Here is a 23,465-nt window from a genome sequence, read left to right as displayed (position 1 = left end):
ACCCGGAGGCTGGTTATCAGTCACTAGTCTCATCTTAACCCAGAGGCTGGTTATCAGTCACTAGTCTCATCTTAACCCAGAGGCTGGTTATCAGTCACTAGTCTCATCTTAACCCAGAGGCTTGTTATCAGTCACTAGTCTCATCTTAACCCAGAGGCTTGTTATCAGTCACTAGTCTCATCTTAACCCAGAGGCTTGTCAGTAGAGCAGTACAACAACGTGTCCATGCAGTAAGACCATCCCTCTCTCTCCCTCACCACACCCAAACACACAGACACAAAAACAACTCTGAGGCTAAACTAAATGAAGGGCAACAAAAGAAGGCATCACAGAAGCCTCATCAGAGGAGATGTCTACAGAAGCCTCATCAGAGGAGATGTCTACAGAAGCCTCATCCGAGGAGATGTCTACAGAAGCCTCAGAGGAGATGTCTTCCGAAGCCTCATCAGAGGAGATGTCTACCGAAGCCTCATCAGAGGAGATGTCTACCGAAGCCTCATCAGAGGAGATGTCTACCGAAGCCCCATCAGAGGAGATGTCTACCGAAGCCTCATCAGAGGAGATGTCTACCGAAGCCTCATCAGAGGAGATGTCTACCGAAGCCTCATCAGAGGAGATGTCTACAGAAGCCTCATCAGAGGAGATGTCTACAGAAGCCTCATCAGAGGAGATGTCTACAGAAGCCTCATCAGAGGAGATGTCTACAGAAGCCTCATCAGAGGAGATGTCTACAGAAGCCTCATCAGAGGAGATGTCTACAGAAGCCTCATCAGAGGAGATGTCAACAGAACTCTCATCAGAGGAGATGTCTACAAAAGCCTCATCAGAAGATCAGAGCCTCTACCTCCAAGACAAACCTGACATAGAGCCTTGAAAGACCATGTCGACAGGTAACACACACGCACATACAGAAACAGGAGAAATGGTTGTTTTCTTCAGTCTCTGGGTCCATCTGGAACAACCTCATACTGAAGGGTCACTGGGCTTTGATGAGACAAGAGACAGAGGGGACACAGTGCTGTGTGTTTGTTCCAAACTGCCAATCTGTGTTCACAACCCTTTACAATATGGTCTGTCCTTCCTAAAGCCTGTCTAGTCACTGGGAAGTCCCCAATTTTATCCACTCTCCTTAATTCCCAGTCCTTGACCCGGCTCATCCTCCTAAACCCTGTCTACCACACAAGCCACACACAAAAACACCCACCCCGACCATAATCATCTTAAAAGGTTTTTACTCACCAGAGTAACAACACAGTGTGGTCAAAGACTTAGTAACTTAGTTATAGGTAACCAGATCATGACAATTACAAACATATGTTTTAGTTTTTTTTTTTTAAACATATATTTATTAACTTATTTTAGGATATCTTCGGAAATTACCCACAATGCATGATTTCTCAACATTTATATGGAGAACCGATGCTACCGAGCTAGTTCCAGCTGGCTAACGTCAGCTACTATCCATGCTAGCATGTAATTACATTCCAAACCAAGTGCTGGCGCTGGTGAGCTACTATGTACACGAAGAAGAAACCATATAAATTAATTTAGAAAAACGGCATTTCCTCTTTTCCTGTGTGTTTGGTAGTGGTAGTCGAGCGAGCGCAGTAGCAGTTTTCCATTGTTTGTCGTTAGTGCAGTAATACCTACATATTGCAGTAATACCCTCAAGGACAATGTTACGACTCATTTGTGGCCCAAAAACGAAAAGCTAGCTTTGAAGTGGGACCAGTTTGTCCGGTTGAAGCGAGCGGATTGGAGTATTGGAACAGTATGTGGTGCTCATTTCACTCCAGAGGACTTCGATGGCTTAGTATGTATAACCAGCGGAAGGCAGGATTAGGTATGCGACTGACTGAAACCAGGTGCTGGGCCGAGTGTAAATGTGAAGCCTGCAACCTGTATTTCCTACCTACCTACCGGTATCGCGAGTGTCAGCAGTGATGGCGATAAATCGGTTAAATTCAGTGTAGATTTACCTCACTATATCACTATTGGATTAGCTGACTCTCCCTCGGTTGGTGAAACGGCCTCTCCCTCTGAAGGCCTCTCCTTGGCTCTTCTGTGACTTTGGTAGTTAACTCAGCTGTCAATCGGTAATTCTCCGCTCTCTCTACTTTGTATCTGCTGGATTTTTGTTGTTGTTGTGTTCTGTTGGTTGGGGCCTGTGCTCCACTAGTTGTTTCCTTGGCTCACTACTTAGCTATGTTGACCATGGTGGTTGGCTAACTAGGCTAGTTAGCTGACTAGGCTAGCTAGTAGGTTAAAATGACGAACTTAAAGCCTCCGGAATGGCGCAGCGATGTCCGGGGTGCGGGATTACATTTCACATTATGTGAAAACATTATATATTTCCAAAACGTTGGTTTACTTTACAACTGGCTGACTCATGCAGTGCTAATGTAACGTTAGCAGGCTGGTAAGGCTAACGTTAGGAGGCTGGTAGGGCTAACGTTAGCAGGCTGGTAGGGCTAACGTTAGCAGGCTGGTAGGGCTAACGTTAGCAGGCTGGTAGGGCTAACGCTAGCAGGCTGGTAGGGCTAACGCTAGCAGGCTGGTAGGGGTAACGCTAGCAGGCTGGTAGGGGTAACGCTAGCAGGCTGGTAGGGGTAACGCTAGCAGGCTGGTAGGGGTAACGCTAGCAGGCTGGTAGGGGTAACGTTAGCAGGCTGGTAGGGGTAACGTTAGCAGGCTGGTAGGGGTAACGTTAGCAGGCTGGTAGGGGTAACGCTAGCAGGCTGGTAGGGGTAACGCTAGCAGGCTGGTAGGGGTAACGTTAGCAGGCTGGTAGGGGTAACGCTAGCAGGCTGGTAGGGGTAACGCTAGCAGGCTGGTAGGGGTAACGTTAGCAGGCTGGTAGGGGTAACGTTAGCAGGCTGGTAGGGGTAACGTTAGCAGGCTGGTAGGGATAACGTTAGCAGGCTGGTAGGGGTAACGTTAGCAGGCTGGTAGGGGTAACGCTAGCAGGCTGGTAGGGGTAACGCTAGCAGGCTGGTAGGGGTAACGCTAGCAGGCTGGTAGGGGTAACGCTAGCAGGCTGGTAGGGGTAACGTTAGCAGGCTGGTAGGGGTAACATTAGCAGGCTGGTAGGGGTAACGTTAGCAGGCTGGTAGGGGTAACGTTAGCAGGCTGGTAGGGGTGTTATTGAAAACATTTCAGCTTAATTTTAAGTTAAAAATGTGTAGTTATTTCTGTTATAGGGAATTGGCTAGCTTGGCTGGGTCCTCCATATTACGTCACACCCTGCATTCTTTGGAATTCTGATCAGTTTTATGTTTAAAGTGAGGTGTAACTTAGTATTGGGAATTCTGATCAGTTTTATGTTTAAAGTGAGGTGTAACTTAGTATTGGGAATTCTGATCAGTTTTATGTTTAAAGTGAGGTGTAACTTTGTATTGGGAATTCTGATCAGTTTTATGTTTAAAGTGAGGTGTAACTTTGTATTGGGAATTCTGATCCATACAGTGCCTTGCGAAAGTATTCGGCCCCCTTGAACTTTGCGACCTTTTGCCACATTTCAGGCTTCAAACATAAAGATATAAAACTGTATTTTTTTGTGAAGAATCAACAACAAGTGGGACACAATCATGAAGTGGAACGACATTTATTGGATATTTCAAACTTTTTTAACAAATCAAAAACGGAAAAATTGGGCGTGCAAAATTATTCAGCCCCTTTACTTTCAGTGCAGCAAACTCTCTCCAGAAGTTCAGTGAGGATCTCTGAATGATCCAATGTTGACCTAAATGACTAATGATGATAAATACAATCCACCTGTGTGTAATCAAGTCTCCGTATAAATGCACCTGCACTGTGATAGTCTCAGAGGTCCGTTAAAAGCGCAGAGAGCATCATGAAGAACAAGGAACACACCAGGCAGGTCCGAGATACTGTTGTGAAGAAGTTTAAAGCCGGATTTGGATACAAAAAGATTTCCCAAGCTTTAAACATCCCAAGGAGCACTGTGCAAGCGATAATATTGAAATGAAAGGAGTATCAGACCACTGCAAATCTACCAAGACCTGGCCGTCCCTCTAAACTTTCAGCTCATACAAGGAGAAGACTGATCAGAGATGCAGCCAAGAGGCCCATGATCACTCTGGATGAACTGCAGAGATCTACAGCTGAGGTGGGAGACTCTGTCCATAGGACAACAATCAGTTGTATATTGCACAAATCTGGCCTTTATGGAAGAGTGGCAAGAAGAAAGCCATTTCTTAAAGATATCCATAAAAAGTGTTGTTTAAAGTTTGCCACAAGCCACATGGGAGACACACCAAACATGTGGAAGAAGGTGCTCTGGTCAGATGAAACCAAAATTGAACTTTTTGGCAACAATGCAAAACGTTATGTTTGGCGTAAAAGCAACACAGCTGAACACACCATCCTCACTATCAAACATGGTGGTGGCAGCATCATGGTTTGGGCCTGCTTTTCTTCAGCAGGGACAGGGAAGATGGTTAAAATTGATGGGAAGATGGATGGAGCCAAATACAGGACCATTCTGGAAGAAAACCTGATGGAGTCTGCAACAGACCTGAGACTGGGACGGAGATTTGTCTTCCAACAAGACAATGATCCAAAACATAAAGAAAAATCTACAATGGAATGGTTAAAAAATAAACATATCCAGGTGTTAGAATGGCCAAGTCAAAGTCCAGACCTGAATCCAATCGAGAATCTGTGGAAAGAACTGAAAACTGCTGTTCACAAATGCACTCCATCCAACCTCTCTGAGCTCGAGCTGTTTTGCAAGGAGGAATGGGAAAAAATGTCAGTCTCTCGATGTGCAAAACTGATAGACATATCCCAAGCGACTTACAGCTGTAATCGCAGCAAAAGGTGGCGCTACAAAGTATTAACTTAAGGGGGCTGAATAATTTTGCACGCCCAATTTTTCAGTTTTTGATTTGTTAAAAAAGTTTGAAATATCCAATAAATGTTGTTCCACTTCATGATTGTGTCCCACTTGTTGTTGATTCTTCACAAAAAAATACAGTTTTATATCTTTATGTTTGAAGCCTGAAAAGTGGCAAAAGGTCGCAAAGTTCAAGGGGGCCGAATACTTTCGCAAGGCACTGTATGTTACATGTGGTTATGTTTATGCTACCTAACCTTTAAAGAGAATGTGATATGGTGACTGGTGAGAATGGGGTCAAGCTGTGTGGGATAATAAGGGACTGAGTGAGATTGGAGCCTAGCTTGGCCTCCCAGCTACAATGGAGGGACTAATCGCTCATATCTATGCCTGAAGTAACAATACACACACACACACACACACACACACACACACACACACACACACACACACACACACACACACACACACACACACACACACACACACACACACACACACACACACACACACACACACACACACACACACGACTGTGCTGTGAGCTCAAAAGGTCCTTATGGGAGGCTGTAACACAACCTTACACGCTAGAGCAGAGAGAACACACTAGCTTAGAACAGGGCTGACAATACATGTATCAGCCAGGCCACAGGCCACGTAAGAACTGTTCTGCCAAAAGAAGCATGGACTGGGAGGGCGGGAAACAGAGGCAGTGTGTGTGTGTGTGTGTGTGTGTGTGTGTGCTTCTCACCTCCGGTGCGGCCCAGGCCGACATGGACAGCGGGGTGCAGGCTGCCCTCATTGTTGAGCAGGTGAGGCAGGTGGTGGTAGATGTTTGGCACCTGGAGAGGCTTCCTACTGGCCAGCTCCTTCAGCAGCTTCTGGGTCTCATCTGATACAGGAAGGAATCATAGAGTTACAGCTGGTAGAATAGTTGAGAAAAGGGAACCATCTCACTCTCCCAGAAGCTTGGCTGTTGCGTTAAAACCCGCCAATTCAGACAAAAAGAGGGTAATGGGTCTGCACTCAGAAAGATGTCGCATAAAGATCACTTCATTTTTAGAATGTTGTATTATTTCACAGCAGGCTTTGCAGCCTTCTTCAGTGTGTAGGTACAATTTTATCTTCATTCAAAACAGCATTTGTAGAGAACAACTGATGAGTAGCTGGTACTTCAAAATTAGGCTTGACATTCATCTGCCAATCAGGGATGTGGCTTTTCTGGTCTACCTGTATACAAGTTAGTTACAAAGAAATACAGAGTTATAGGGTAAGCTGGCACGAAGGGCAATTCATCAATCAGTTGACTTACAGTAGCAGTCAAAAGTTTTAGAACACCCAGTCATTCAAGGGTTTTTCTTTATTTTTACTATTTTCTACATTGTAGAATAAAAAACTATGAAATAACACATATGGAATTATGTAGTAACCCCCCCCCCCCCCTCAAAGTAGCCACCCTTTGCCTTGATGACAGCTTTGCAGACTCTTGGCATTCTCTCAACCAGCTTCACCTGGAATGCTTTTCCAACAGTCTTGAAGGAGTTCCCACATATGCTGGGCACTTGTTGGCTGCTTTTTCTTCACTCTGCGGTCCAACTCATCCCAAACCATCTCAATTAGATGAAGGTCGGTTGATTGAAGTCCAGGTCATCTGATGCAGTAGTCCATCACTCTCTTTCTTGGTCAAATAGCCCTTACACAACCTGGAAGTGTGTTGGGTCTTTGTCCTGTTGAAAAACAGCTTCACGGTGGGAACCACACATGCAGAGATCATCCGTTCACCTATTCTGCGTCTCACAAAGACATGGCGGTTAGAACCAAAAATCTTAAATTTGGACTCATCAGACCAAAGGAATGATTTCCAACAGTCTAATGTCCATTGCTCGTGTTTCTTGGCCCAAGCAAGTCTCTTCTTCTTATTGGTGTCCTTTGGTAGTCGTTTCGTTGCAGCAATTCGACCATGAAGGCCTGATTCACTCAGTCTCCTCTGAACAGTTGATGTTGAGATGTGTCTGTTACTTGAACTCTGTGAAGCATTTATTTGGGCTGCAATTTCTGAGGCTGGTAATTCTAATGAACTTATCCTCTGCAGCGGAGGTAACTCTGGGTCTTTCTTTCCTGTGGCGGTCCTCATGAGAGCCAGTTTCATCATAGCGCAGGATGGTTTTTGCGACTGCACTTAAAGAAACTTTCAAAGTTCTTGAAATGTTCAGGATTGACTGACTTTCATGTCTTAAAGTAATAATGGACTGTTGTTTCTCTTTGCTTATTTGAGCTGTTCTTGCATTAATATGGACTTGGTATTTTACCAAATAGGGCCATCTTCTGTATACCAGCTCGACCTTGTCACAACACAACGGATTGGCTCAAACGCACTGAGGAAATACATTTCACAAATTAACAAGGTATTCATTTAAATTAATTCCAGGTGACTTCCTCATGAGTAGGTGTGTCCAAACTTTTGACTGGTACTGTTGGTGTCTGCTCACTTGGATACATTATATCATTTCATGAGATAGATTACCACAAAGGACATCAAGCATCAGCTGTTCATAAATATGTGGGACTGACTCAAACTACTTGCAAAATCTGCTATGGACAGTCTTCTTATGTAACAGTCTAAAATGTGGCCTATAGGAATGAGGTGAAATCTAGTTCTTCGTTTAAACCATGTGGAGATACAGAATTTAATTCATACATGTATATCCACATGTCTTCTCTTTGGAGTCATTTGTTGTCGTAATCACCTCCTTTGTGTGGTGGATGAACGTTTTCAATCCAAACGCAACGCAATTCATTAATAAAATGATTTTGTTCTAGAAAGTTTCTCGCAACTGGCGAATCAGAAATTCATAGAGTTAAAACTGGTAGAACGGTTGAGAATCATAGCATTAGACTGGTAGAGCGGTTGAGAATCATAGCATTAGACTGGTAGAACAGTTGAGAATCATAGCATTAGACTGGTAGAACGGTTGAGAATCATAGCATTAGACTGGTAGAACAGTTGAGAATCATAGCATTAGACTGGTAGAGCGGTTGAGAATCATAGCATTAGACTGGTAGAACAGTTGAGAATCATAGCATTAGACTGGTAGAGCGGTTGAGAATCATAGCATTAGACTGGTAGAGCGGTTGAGAATCATAGCATTAGACTGGTAGAGCGGTTGAGAATCATAGCATTAGACTGGTAGAGCGGTTGAGAATCATAGCATTAGACTGGTAGAACGGTTGAGAATCATAGCATTAGACTGGTAGAGCAGTTGAGAATCATAGCATTAGACTGGTAGAGCGGTTGAGAATCATAGCATTAGACTGGTAGAGCGGTTGAGAATCATAGCATTAGACTGGTAGAACGGTTGAGAATCATAGCATTAGACTGGTAGAGCGGTTAAGAATCATAGCATTAGACTGGTAGAGCGGTTAAGAATCATAGCATTAGACTGGTAGAGCGGTTAAGAATCATAGCATTAGACTGGTAGAGCGGTTGAGAATCATAGCATTAGACTGGTAGAGCGGTTGAGAATCATAGCATTAGACTGGTAGAACGGTTGAGAATCATAGCATTAGACTGGTAGAGCAGTTGAGAATCATAGCATTAGACTGGTAGAGCGGTTGAGAATCATAGCATTAGACTGGTAGAGCGGTTGAGAATCATAGCATTAGACTGGTAGAACGGTTGAGAATCATAGCATTAGACTGGTAGAGCGGTTGAGAATCATAGCATTAGACTGGTAGAGCGGTTGAGAATCATAGCATTAGACTGGTAGAACGGTTAAGAATCATAGCATTAGACTGGTAGAACGGTTAAGAATCATAGCATTAGACTGGTAGAACAGTTGAGAATCATAGCATTAGACTGGTAGAACAGTTGAGAATCATAGCATTAGACTGGTAGAACAGTTGAGAATCATAGCATTAGACTGGTAGAACGGTTGAGAATCATAGCATTAGACTGGTAGAGCGGTTGAGAATCATAGCATTAGACTGGTAGAACAGTTGAGAATCATAGCATTAGACTGGTAGAACGGTTGAGAATCATAGCATTAGACTGGTAGAACGGTTGAGAATCATAGCATTAGACTGGTAGAGCGGTTGAGAATCATAGCATTAGACTGGTAGAACAGTTGAGAATCATAGCATTAGACTGGTAGAGCAGTTGAGAATCATAGCATTAGACTGGTAGAGCGGTTGAGAATCATAGCATTAGACTGGTAGAGCGGTTGAGAATCATAGCATTAGACTGGTAGAACGGTTGAGAATCATAGCATTAGACTGGTAGAGCGGTTAAGAATCATAGCATTAGACTGGTAGAGCGGTTAAGAATCATAGCATTAGACTGGTAGAGCGGTTAAGAATCATAGCATTAGACTGGTAGAGCGGTTGAGAATCATAGCATTAGACTGGTAGAGCGGTTGAGAATCATAGCATTAGACTGGTAGAACGGTTGAGAATCATAGCATTAGACTGGTAGAGCAGTTGAGAATCATAGCATTAGACTGGTAGAGCGGTTGAGAATCATAGCATTAGACTGGTAGAGCGGTTGAGAATCATAGCATTAGACTGGTAGAACGGTTGAGAATCATAGCATTAGACTGGTAGAGCGGTTGAGAATCATAGCATTAGACTGGTAGAGCGGTTGAGAATCATAGCATTAGACTGGTAGAACGGTTAAGAATCATAGCATTAGACTGGTAGAACGGTTAAGAATCATAGCATTAGACTGGTAGAACAGTTGAGAATCATAGCATTAGACTGGTAGAACAGTTGAGAATCATAGCATTAGACTGGTAGAACAGTTGAGAATCATAGCATTAGACTGGTAGAACGGTTGAGAATCATAGCATTAGACTGGTAGAGCGGTTGAGAATCATAGCATTAGACTGGTAGAACAGTTGAGAATCATAGCATTAGACTGGTAGAACGGTTGAGAATCATAGCATTAGACTGGTAGAACGGTTGAGAATCATAGCATTAGACTGGTAGAACAGTTGAGAATCATAGCATTAGACTGGTAGAACGGTTGAGAATCATAGCATTAGACTGGTAGAGCGGTTGAGAATCATAGCATTAGACTGGTAGAACAGTTGAGAATCATAGCATTAGACTGGTAGAACGGTTGAGAATCATAGCATTAGACTGGTAGAACGGTTGAGAATCATAGCATTAGACTGGTAGAACAGTTGAGAATCATAGCATTAGACTGGTAGAACGGTTGAGAAAAACAGTCATAGAATTAAAGGAATGTTTGAGAAAAAACAGAATCATAGAAGCAGAACGAGTAGAACAATTCCATTCAGAGCAAAGTCCCGGGTGGAGGGGAGGATTAGAGCATGATGTTAATTCTAATTCAAGTCTAGCATGACTAAAGGCCTGGTTAGGATGGAGATGGTCTGAAGCCTGAGAGCAGCAGTAAGACTAAGGGGGCAGGCACTATTAGATAGGAGGAGAACTGAATGATCCAGCCTATTATCTCTTCTACATTAATGGCAGAGTTCCCAAAGGGGGGATTCAGCTTGAATGGTTTTTTTTGTGTGTGTATATTGTGATGGGTAACCTGAGAAGCTGGTAAATGTAGATCCATCCTGCGTGTGTCGGTGTGTGTAGATCCATCATGGGTGGATGGATGGGGGTGTGTGTGTACCTGAGAAGTTGGTGAGAGCGTCCTTGCTGCCGTTGGTCTCAGCGATGACCCGTCTGAACTGCTCCAGGATGTTGTTGAGCTCTGAGGAGCGCTGCAGGGTCCGGTGCTCGGCCACACGGAGGCGCTCTTTCAGGGCATGGAACTCCCTCTGGTACGCTACCAACTTCTCTATAGGGACAGAGAGGGGGACGGAGAGGGGGACGGAGAGAGGAACAGAGAGGGGGACAGAGAGAGGGACAGAGAGAGGGGGACGGAGAGGGGGACGGAGAGAGGAATAGAGAGGGATAGAGAGAGGGACAGAGAGAGGGACAGAGAGAAGGGGGGTTAGATCTTCTGCTCATTATTCCAACAATGTGTCCCAGGATAGGCTAATAGTCATGTAACGTGTTCTAATACAAAATAGAACTGTTCTGTGAGCGGGCAGTACACTTCTCCCTTAGCAGTGCTTGACCTCTATGCATCTTCAGAACATGACCTCAATGTGATTTATACAGTAACAACAACCAATACAAGCAATAAACCCTGTGACAAAAGTTCGCTCTGAGACCCAATCTGGCTCTGCTTCAGGCAGGCATACTCTATTTTCTAGATTGAAAACACACATAGCTATTGAGTTGTTAAAAGTGTCTGTTGTTATGGATGACCCTGCTCCTAAACCGCTTCCCCCTTGAGGATAACATGTTTACAGCAAATGGGACACCAAACAAAGAGCTCTCTCCCTCTCTCCCCAGGACTAGAGCATGTGGGGGAGGGGTGGAGAGGAACCTTGTCATCCTCAGTGCAGTGAAAACCACTTCCTCTCTTCTCTTCCCCTTATTGCCCGTTCTCTACCTCCTTTTCATCTCTTACACCCTACCTATCTCTTCCCTCTTCCTCCGGTCACTCATCTCGCTCCTCCTCTCATTCCTCTTCCTCCGGTCACTCATCTCGCTCCTCCTCTCTTCCCTCTTCCTCCAGTCACTCATCTCGCTCCTCCTCTCTTCCCTCTTCCTCCGGTCACTCATCTCGCTCCTCCTCTCTTCCCTCTTCCTCCGGTCACTCATCTCGCTCCTCCTCTCTTCCCTCTTCCTCCGGTCACTCATCTCGCTCCTCCTCTCATTCCTCTTCCTCCGGTCACTCATCTCGCTCCTCCTCTCTTCCCTCTTCCTCCAGTCACTCATCTCGCTCCTCCTCTCTTCCCTCTTCCTCCGGTCACTCATCTCGCTCCTCCTCTCTTCCCTCTTCCTCCGGTCACTCATCTCGCTCCTCCTCTCATTCCGTCCCCCCTCCTTTACCTCTTCTCCTCACTGTATTTCCCTGTACCCTCCTCCCTTCCTCTACCCCTCTACCCCTCCTAATGCTCTCTACATCCCCCTTCCCTCCAGTGCCATCCTGTCATAATTGTCAGTGTGATTCATGTGAAGGTGGTTAATTTATTCATGGTAGCTAGTGATGAGGGTGGGGTGGGGCAGGACAGGGTCACTGACAAGCCTCAAACTGTCCTTATACACACACACACACACACACACACACACACCACACACACTTATTATTCTTTCCACCAGCATCCCACTTGACCCAACGCTCTTTCCACAAGAATACAGTCACACAATAATAACATTGCAGCACAACTCACCGACTAATGACATTATTGTTCGCTTGCATGCTGTGTGTGTCATCTCACACCCATACTCAACCCACAATATACGGTCTCACACCCATACTCAACCCACAGTATCCAGTCTCACACCCATACTCAACCCACAATATACGGTCTCACACCCATACTCAACCCACAATATACGGTCTCACACCCATACTCAACCCACAATATACGGTCTCACACCCATACTCAACCCACAATATACGGTCTCACACCCATACTCAACCCACAATATACGGTCTCACACCCATACTCAACCCACAGTATCCAGTCTCACACCCATACTCAACCCACAATATCCAGTCTCACACCCATACTCAACCCACAATATCCGGTCTCACACCCATACTCAACCCACAATATCCAGTCTCACACCCATACTCAACCCACAATATACGGTCTCACACCCATACTCAACCCACAGTATCCGGTCTCACACCCATACTCAACCCACAATATACGGTCTCACACCCATACTCAACCCACAATATACGGTCTCACACCCATACTCAACCCACAGTATCCGGTCTCACACCCATACTCAACCCACAGTATACGGTCTCACACCCATACTCAACCCACAGTATCCGGTCTCACACCCATACTCACACCCATACTCAACCCACAATATACGGTCTCACACCCATACTCAACCCACAATATACGGTCTCACACCCATACTCAACCCACAGTATCCGGTCTCACACCCATACTCAACCCACAATATACGGTCTCACACCCATACTCAACCCACAGTATCCGGTCTCACACCCATACTCAACCCACAATATCCAGTCTCACACCCATACTCAACCCACAGTATCCGGTCTCACACCCATACTCAACCCACAGTATCCGGTCTCACACCCATACTCCCCATATACGGTCAACCCATACTCAACCCACAGTATACACCCATACTCAACCCACAATATACGGTCTCACACCCATACTCAACCCACAGTATCCGGTCTCACACCCATACTCAACCCACAATATCCAGTCTCACACCCATACTCAACCCACAGTCTCATACTCAACCCACAATATACCGGTCTCACACCCATACTCAACCCACAATATACGTCTCACACCCATACTCAACCCACAGTATCCGGTCTCACACCCATACTCAACCCACAATATACGGTCTCACACCCATACTCAACCCACAATACACCCATACTCAACCCACAGTATCCGGTCTCACACCCATACTCAACCCACAATATCCAGGTCTCACACCCATACTCAACCCACAATATACGGTCTATCCGGTCTCACACCCATACTCAACCCAGAGTATCTATTCACAGTATCCGGTCTCACACCCATACTCATACCCATACTCAACCCACAGTATCCGGTCTCACACCCATACTCAACCCACAGTATCCGGTCTCACACCCATACTCAACCCACAGTATCCGGTCTCACACCCATACTCAACCCACAATATCCAGTCTCACACCCATACTCATACCCATACTCAACCCACAGTATCCGGTCTCACACCCATACTCAACCCACAGTATCCGGTCTCACACCCATACTCAACCCAGAGTATCCGGTCTCACACCCATACTCAACCCACAATATTCAGTCTCACACCCATACTCAACCCACAATATCCGGTCTCACACCCATACTCAACCCACAGTATCCGGTCTCACACCCATACTCAACCCACACACCCATACTCATACCCATACTCAACCCACAGTATCCGGTCTCACACCCATACTCAACCCACAGTATCCGGTCTCACACCCATACTCAACCCAGAGTCCGGTCTCACACCCATACTCAACCCACAATATACGGTCTCACACCCATACTCAACCCACAGTATCCGGTCTCACACCCATACTCAACCCACAATATTCAGTCTCACACCCATACTCAACCCACAATATCCAGTCTCACACCCATAATCAACCCACAATATCCCCTCCCACTCCACCAGTAACACTCAGTCACCGATTCATGCAGCTGACGGTGTGATCATGACTGTTAATAAGGGACCGTATTAGTGTATATGTGTTGCAATATTTATGTGGATGTGGGTGGCTGAGTTAACTTGCTGCTGAAATGTTCTCTTTATTACCCTCTACCCCCTTCTCTCTCGCCCTCTCCATCCTCCCTCTTTCTTTTAGTGTCCTCTGGAGAACCAGGCATCTCTGCAAAAGGCAATACCCTGTATAGGGGCAGGGGACTGGAACAATTCCCATACAACATGTTGAGACGGGCACAATCAAAATAAACCAAGACATTCATTAGAGCTTTGTTGTGTCATACCCAATTAGAGTGAAAATTGAGAATGTGTGTGATGCTGAGAGCATGTGTGGAGAGAGAAATAAAGAGAGAGGATAGAATAATGAGCAGAACAGAACAGTCACATCAAATTGTCTCAAAGCCACTGATCCCCAGGGGTCTCATTTATTAACTGTGCAAACAAACAAAATATGCCCCAAAACATACAGTTGAAGTCAGAAGTTTACATACATACATAGGTTGGAGACATTAAAACTCATTTTTCAACCACTCCACAAGTTTCTTGTTAACAAACTATAGTTTTGGCAAGTCGGTTAGGACATCTATTTTGTGCATGACACAAGTCATTTTTCCAACAATTGTTTACAGACAGATTATTTCACTTATATTTCACTGTATCACAATTCCAGTGGGTCAGAAGTTCACATACACTAAGTTGACTGTGCCTTTAAACAGCTTGGAGAATTCCAAGACCTGTGGATGTACTTCAAGGCCTACCTTCAAACTCTGTGCCTCTTCGCTTGACATCATGGGAAAATCAAAAGAAATCAGCCAAGACCTCAGAAAAGAAATTGGAGACCTCCACAGGTCTGGTTCATCCTTGGGAGCAATTTCCAAACGTCTGAAAGTACCACGTTCATCTGTACAAACATTAGTACGCAAATATAAACACCATGGGACCACACAGCCGTCATACCGCTCAGGAAGAAGACGCGTTCTGTCTCCTAGAGATGAACGTACTTTGGTGCAAAAAGTGAAATTCAATCCCAGAACAACAGCAAAGGTCCTTGTGAAGATTCTGGAGGAAACAGGTACACAGGTATCTATATCCACAGTAAAACGAGTCCTATATCGACATAACCTGAAAGGCCGCTCAGCAAGGAAGAAGCCACTGTTCCAAAACCGCCATAAAAAAGCCAGACTACGGTTTGAAACTGCACATGGGGACAAAGATCGTACTTTTTGGAGAAATGTCCTCTGTTCTGATGAAACAAAAATAGAACTGTTTGACCATAATGACCATCGTTATGTTTGGAGGAAAAAGGGGGAGGCTTGCAAGCCGAAGAACACCATCCCAATCGTGAAGCTCGGGGGTGGCAGCATCCTGTTGTGGGGGTGCTTTGCTGCAGGAGGGACTGGTGCACTTCACAAAATAGAAGGCATCATGAGGTAGGAAAATTATGTGGATATATTGAAGCAACATCTCAAGACATCAGTCAGGAAGTGAAAGCTTGGTCGCAAATGGGTCTTCCAAATGGACAATGACCCCAAGCATACTTCCAAAGCTGTGGCAAAATGGCTTAAGGACAACAAAGTCAAGGTATTGGAGTGGCCATCACAAAGCCCTGACCTCAATCCTGTAGAAAATTTGTGAGCAGAACTGAGAAAGCGTGTGCGAGCAAGGAGGCCTACAAACCTGTCTCAGTTACATCAGTTACACCAAGTTAAACGGTTCCAAACGTCTTCCATTTAAGAATGATGGAGGCCACTGTGTTCTTGGGGACCTTCAATGCTGCAGACATTTTTTGGTACACTTCCCCAGATCTGTGCCTCGACACAATCCTGTGTCATGACTCTCCTGTGAAGCTCCAAAGATCAGGTTTACAATGGATCTGACTTCCACCAGACCCCTCTCACCCGCAGAGGAGGGATTGATGTGGGGGTTTTATGACACCTCATGCCAATTGTAAATTGTATGCAGCAGAGGACTCTTTTAGATCTTCAGTAGTGGTGATTGGAATATCTTTGTGTGTTATCATTTAGTTAGTTAGTAAATAAACAATTAAATCAATGTGTGGTACAGAATGATCAGTAAAGCTGGGGTTTGTGCAGATGCAAGGAGTATGCGACATTCAGAATTATGAGACTGATATGCGATAATGATAAATAAATTACATATCGATAGATATCTTATATATCATCTAGAGTTTAATTCGGGAGATGGTAACTCGTTAAACTTATTCCGTGGTGCCCCAAATCCTAATGAGTTAATTGTTACATGATTAATTTAATTAAGTAACAATTAAAAACATAGTTGATTCGATACATAAGTCATCAGATTAATGAAAGTCACATCATGACACCTGTCTCTGAGCTCTATGTACAAATTCCTTTGACCACATGGCTTGGTTTTTGCTCTGATATGCACTGTGGGACCTTATGTAGACAGGTGTGTGCCTTTCCAAATCATGTCCAATCAATTGAATTTACCACAGGTTGTCACGGATTCCCCCGGTACTGCTGCTCATACCGTTCACCAGCTCCGGAGGTCTACGTCACCGACCTTCTAGGCTTCACTGAACTGGCTCATTACCACCAACCCCGGACTGTCTTGTCTCATTACGCACACCTGGTTCCCATTCCCCCTGATTAGTATGTGTATGTATGTGCCCTCTGTTCCCCATAGTCCTTGACGGTTATTGTTACCATGTCCATTGGTCCTGTGAGTACCTGTGCTGTTATTTCGGCTTCCATGATACGTGTTATTGTGCACTTGTTTCAAGGGTCTCTTCCCGTGTATTGTTTAGAGGTTTACACCTCGCTCTTTTGTTTGGGTGGCGAAAATAAACCCCGCTATTACGTATTCCTGCGCCTGTCTCCAATCATCATGCACCTCAGCTCAATTTCAACTCTCATAGCAAAGGGTCTGAATACTTATGTAAATAAGCTATTTCTATTTTTAATACATTTGAAACATTTTCTAAAAACCTGTTTGTCATTATGGGGTATTGTCTGTAGATTGAGGGGGGGGGGGGGGGGGAACAATTTAATCAATTTTAGAATAAGGCTGTAACATAACAATGTGGAAAAAGTCAAGGTCTGAATACTTTCCAAATGCACTGTACCCCTTTTTTCTCCATCGACAAACACAGGCTACACAGACCAATGGACTTATGCTCCAGCAGATGAGCATCACCCAGTCACAACCATGAGAATGACAGAGGAAATGACACCACCCTATGAGGCATGGCTAGGGCTGTTGTAGTGACTGTATTACTGCCACACCAGCAGTCATGAGTCATGGCCGCAGTCACTAATCTCATTTTATGCACTCCGAACATGCGTTGGTAGTACCCAACTCGCTAATGACCGTCAGGTCGCTAATGGCCTGGTACTCAGGGCTCCATCGTCCCTATAACCACTCTGACAGTAATACAAATGCAATCAAAAATCAAATCAAACATTTATCATCAAAACAGTACCGTGTTTCTAAATAAAAATACAAAAGAAATGTTTTTTGCCTCACTGTGATGATACATTTCAAGAAAGAAGTTCAACAAAAGGTTGAGTGGAAAACATGGTCATTGTAGATTTTGTTTCAAAGTCTAACACAATAAAATGGGTTGCGCTTTCTAAGGTGATTCACTCAAAACACCATATGCATATTAGAATGCATGAACCTATACACCAGACCAAGCCCAAAATGTCATTCATTTTCCTTAAAATAATTATTGGGCTGTTATACAATACATAGCCTACCTCATATTACACACAGCAGAAAAACATAAAACAAAACTGGTTTAAGATGTCTTTGGTACATGATTGGTCTAGCCCAGTGGTTTACAGTTCCGTACCCCTTCAAACATTCAACCTCCAGCTGTACCCCCTCTAGCACCAGGGTCAGCGCACACTCAAATGTTTGTTTTTTTGCCATCATTGTAAGCTTGCCACACACACACTATACGATATTTTGAATAAACATAAGAATGACTGAGTTTTTGTCACAACCCAGCTCATGGGAAGTGACAAAGAGCTCTTATAGGACCAGGGCACAAATAATAATCAATACATATTGCTCTTTATTTAACCACCTTACATATAAAACCTTATTTGTTCATTGAAAATTGTGAATAACTCACCACAGGTTAATGAAAAGGGTGTGCTTGAAAGGATGCACATAACTCTGCAATGTTGGGTTGTATTGGAGAGAGTCTCAGTCTTAAATCATTTTCCACACACAGTCTGTGCCTGTATTTAGTTTTCATGCTAGTGAGGGCCGAGAATCCACTCTCACATAGGTACGCGGTTGCAAAGAGCTAAAACTTCTTAATCATAGCCTCAATTTTGTCCCGCACATTGAATATAGTTGCGGAGAGTCCCTGTAATCCTAGATTCAGATCATTCAGGATCATTCACCCAGATAGGCCAGTCGTGTGAGAAACTCGTCATCATTCAAGCGGTCAGACAAGTGAAAATTATGGTCAGTAAAGAAAACTTTAAGCTCGTCTCTCAATTTAAAAAAAAAAAAACGTGTCGATACTTTGCACCATGATAACCAGCACACTTCTGTATGTTGTAAAAGCGCCCATATCATTGCATAGTGCAGAAAATACACGAGGGTTCAGGGGCCTTGCTTTAACAAAGTTAACCATTTTCACTGTAGTGTCCAAAACACATTTCAAGCTGTTAGGCATTCCCATGGCAGCAAGAGCCTCTCGGTGGATGCTGCAGTGTACCCAAGTGGCCTCGGGAGCAACTGCTTACACACGTGTTACCACTCCACTATGTCTCCCTGTCATGGCTTTTGCGCCATCAGTACAGATACCAACACATCTTGACCCCTATTTGAGGTCAAAAAGCTGTCCAGTACTTTAAAAATATCCTCTCCTGTTGTCCTGGTTTCCAGTGGTTTGCGGAAGAGGATGTCTTCCTTAATTGACCCCCCATAAACGTAACAAACATATACCAGGAGCTGTGCCAGGCCCTCCACGTCTGTTGACTCATCCAGCTGTAACACATATAATTCACTGGCTTGTATGCGAAGCAGTAAATGTTTAAAAACATCTCCTGCCATGTCACTGATGCGTTGTAAAACCGTGTTTGACGAAGACATTGTCTGTATAGTTTTTTTTGCCTTTTCCCTCAGCATTGTCCCAGACATATTTGCGGCAGCAGGAAGAAGTCCTCCACAATAGTATGAGGCTTGCCTGTCCTAGCCACTCGGTAGCTCACCATATAAGATGCTTCTAGTACCTTCTTATTAATGGTATCTGTTGCTTTTTATACGTCTTACTAATCGAAAGTAGTCTTAATTCTCGCTCAAAAAACTCCTGTGGCTTATTTTCCAAATTGGCATGTTTTGTTTCTAAATGTCTGCACAAGAGTGAAGGTTTCATCAAGTTGTGAGATAGTACTTTTGCACATTTAATACACTGTGACTGAGGAAAGGCACTACTCCCAATATAAGTGAACCACAAATCAATGTAGTTCTCATCATATTTGCACCTCTTCGATGGTCCAACGTCCCTGTTTGTTGTTCGGTGCTTTCCCAGGGAAGGGGGGAGTAGCTCTTCGGCTGCATCAGATTCACAACTGTCAGTGTCCATGCTAGCTGGGCTAACAACAAATGTAGAATTACTGATGCTAGCATTGGATGTGCTCGTGGAAGCAGAACAACTTGTGTCGTAGACAGGTGCAGGTGTAGTACTGCTAGTAGTAGCAGGACTACCAGTAGAGCTGGTATGTGTCTCTATGGAAGCAGAACAACTTGTGTCGTCGACAGGTGCAGGTGTAGTACTGCAGGTAGTAGCAGGACTACCAGTAGAGCTGGTATGTGTCTCTATGGGCCTTACCTTTATTTTAACCATTTATCCATTTTCGAGCAAACAGAATGAGCAGCAGCTACATATGAAGTGGAATTCCTGCGAGAGAGTAACGGTTAACGTGATTGGATGTTAATTATTTGACTAGGCTTCCTGTATTTGACATTGTGTTGTTATTTCGCTGAACACTAGATGGTTTAATTGTATTTTTGGCAGTGAAACGAGGCTACTCAGGCGAGAGAAGAAAAAAAAAACTCCCTTAAATGTATAGCCCCATTTGCAAATATAAATGGACTGTTTGAAAATGTGAAGAAATATTTGGCGTACCCGCGACGGCATTGCGTGTCCCCCCGTAGGCCAGTTTGGGCATACCTGGTCTAGCCTAAATTTAACACATTTTAGTAATCGCCTTTGAGTCTGGGCTATATTATTATGCATACTGGATGGACTGGTTACCTAATGCCTAGACGCTCCAAACTCTTTATACAAGAGTCTGGGAGAGAACGTATAGGCCTAGACGCTCCAAACTCTTTATACAAGAGTCTGGGAGAGAACGTATAGGCCTAGACGCTCCAAACTCTTTATACAAGAGTCTGGGAGAGAACGTATAGGCCTAGGCGATGATGTTGCTTCACTGATTGTGCAAGACGGTTTACAGTTAGTCTACAATTATAGTACATTTGTATTTTATTTTGAATGGCTTAGCAAATAGGAAATTTTTTTTATTTTCATAATTAATAGGCTGACGTGCGTTTCAATCTCCTCTCTCTCCTTCATTCCTTTCTCGAGCGCACAGAGAGGGGTTGTCAACAGTTTAATGACATGTGTTTTGTTGTGAAAACATGTTACTACTGATGTTCCTGAACAGATTTCCCTTGGTTTCACTGGGTAGCTGCAGGAACAGAGTTGGAGAGCCCATGGCATACAGAGTACTGGGTAGCTGCAGGAACAGGGTTGGAGAGCCCATGGCATACAGAGTACTGGGTAGCTGCAGGAACAGAGTTGGAGAGCCCATGGCATACAGAGTACTGGGTAGCTGCAGGAACAGGGTTGGAGAGCCCATGGCATACAGAGTGCTGGGTAGCTGCAGGAACAGAGTTGGAGAGCCCATGGCATACAGAGTACTGGGTAGCTGCAGGAACAGAGTTGGAGAGCCCATGGCATACAGAGTACTGGATAGCTGCAGGAACAGAGTTGGAGAGCCCATGGCATACAGAGTACTGGGTAGCTGCAGGAACAGGGTTGGAGAGCCCATGGCATACAGAGTGCTGGGTAGCTGCAGGAACAGAGTTGGAGAGCCCATGGCATACAGAGTACTGGGTAGCTGCAGGAACAGAGTTGGAGAGCCCATGGCATACAGAGTACTGGGTAGCTGCAGGAACAGAGTTGGAGAGCCCATGGCATACAGAGTACTGGGTAGCTGCAGGAACAGGGTTGGAGAGCCCATGGCATACAGAGTACTGGGTAGCTGCAGGAACAGGGTTGGAGAGCCCATGGCATACAGAGTACTGGGTAGCTGCAGGAACAGGGTTGGAGAGCCCATGGCATACAGAGTACTGGGTAGCTGCAGGAACAGAGTTGGAGAGCCCATGGCATACAGAGTACTGGGTAGCTGCAGGAACAGGGTTGGAGAGCCCTTGGCATACAGAGTACTGGGTAGCTGCAGGAACAGGGTTGGAGAGCCCATGGCATACAGAGTACTGGGTAGCTGCAGGAACAGAGTTGGAGAGCCCATGGCATACAGAGTACTGGGTAGCTGCAGGAACAGAGTTGGAGAGCCCATGGCATACAGAGTACTGGGTAGCTGCAGGAACAGAGTTGGAGAGCCCATGGCATACAGAGTACTGGGTAGCTGCAGGAACAGAGTTGGAGAGCCCATGGCATACAGAGTACTGGGTAGCTGCAGGAACAGAGTTGGAGAGCCCATGGCATACAGAGTACTGGGTAGCTGTAGGAACAGGGTTGGAGAGCCCATGGCATACAGAGTTTGGGCGGATTATCAACTGTTACGCAGCAAGAGGCTGCATGCTCCTCAAACAGTGGTTGATGCGTGGAGTGAAATAACCTCAATAACCCGGCATGATTGAAAAACAAACCAGCAGGAAAGTGGCCTCCAAACACTATTAGAGTGCATATGGATGACATGTCTTTTTACCCCTGTTCCTGCCCCTGTTCCTGTTCCTGCCCCTGTTCCTGTTCCTGCCCCTGTTCCTGTTCCTGTTCCTGCCCCGGTTTCTTCCCATTTGATAATGGACCATTATAAATCAAAACAAATTGTACATATTAGTAAAGACAATATTAAATTGAGAATAATCTGATGAGTGAAAATATGATCACTTGATGAGAGAACAGCGTATGGAGCCTGAGGCAAGGAACAGAGCGCCAGCTTTATTTGTGACTTTCTCAAATCATCAATATCCTTTAGTCGCATCATGCAGCCGATATGTTTTGATTTCTAAGACATTCTAAGGTTTGTATCATTCACAACTAAAGCTGCCAAATAACTCTAAATCTAGCACATAGGACCTGTTTCAAATGAGCACTTTTACGCTCAACATGCCACTTCAAATACACACTTGCTCTGAAATGGGAGAAATATTGATATTCTATTGAGCTAAGTTCAATATCAGTGCCTTCTGACTTTTTTAAAAACTCTGTTCTCCAGCACTTTGGATTTGAAAGGATATAAATGACTATGATGTTAAAGTGCAGACTGTCAGCTTTAATTTGAGTGTATTATCATCCATACCTGGTGAACGTTTAGAAATGAAAGCACTTTTTGTACATGTCGTATCTTTGGTCCCGTCTCCTTCACTCCTCTGTGCACCTTCCCATTTACACCAGAGATCTGTGTATAATGATGAGATGCACGACTCCGCCCAAATAATGGGAGTCGTTGTCCCAAAGTCAGGAAGGCAGGTTACAAGCTTAGATCCAAAATAAACCCATAGAAACACATTGGGCTTATTTTGGACAGATTTAGATGAGAGTGAAACCTCTCACTTCACCTCTTCCTCTATGGTTTAAACACACACCAAGCCCCTCCCCCTGCCTCTCACTTCACCTCTTCCTCTATGGTTTAAACACACACCAAGCCCCTCCCCCTGCCTCTCACACCAACAAAGTTGACAAGCAGTTTCAACTCGCTATTTGCATTTGAGCTTCGGTCCAACAGAATCGGTCATATGGACACTAAAACACATTGAGACATTATTTTACTGTAATAGAGGAGAAGTTAACGTGTCTAACAATACCCTTTTTATGTCTCAACTCTCAAAATGACCGCATAGCAGACTACTAAAACGAGAGTATAAATGAACATTGATTCTGGAAAATGCTCAGTTTGTCGGGCTCGGCATTGGCGTACCACTAGCAGCATTTTAACCAAAGACCGTTATACTAGCTGTCTAGTCTGTGTTTTAGAAATGTGCGATAAGCATAAAACATAATTATAAGGAATTGGCAACTCGTTCTCATTCTGGGAAATAAGATAGGCCACTTGATTTA

The 23,465-nt window shown here is 44.5% G+C and overlaps 1 protein-coding gene across 1 annotated transcript in view; it reads right to left on the bottom strand.

The window, feature by feature from the left end:
* LOC139404915 (alpha-1,3-mannosyl-glycoprotein 4-beta-N-acetylglucosaminyltransferase A-like) overlaps positions 1–23,465 on the bottom strand; it is a 78,925-nt gene that overhangs the window by 39,869 nt on the left and 15,591 nt on the right. The window contains exons 2-3 of the mRNA XM_071147458.1: positions 10,500–10,667; positions 5,610–5,750 (exon numbers count right to left, since the gene is read on the bottom strand). Of these exons, the coding sequence (XP_071003559.1) occupies positions 5,610–5,750; positions 10,500–10,667 (309 nt within the window). The remainder of the gene's footprint in view (positions 1–5,609; positions 5,751–10,499; positions 10,668–23,465) is intronic.

This window comes from Oncorhynchus clarkii, chromosome 3 (genome assembly GCF_045791955.1).
Source record: "Oncorhynchus clarkii lewisi isolate Uvic-CL-2024 chromosome 3, UVic_Ocla_1.0, whole genome shotgun sequence".
NCBI lineage: Eukaryota > Metazoa > Chordata > Actinopteri > Salmoniformes > Salmonidae > Oncorhynchus > Oncorhynchus clarkii.
The sequence above is the reverse complement of the archived record's forward strand: the minus strand, read 5'-3'. Positions and strand labels throughout refer to the sequence as shown.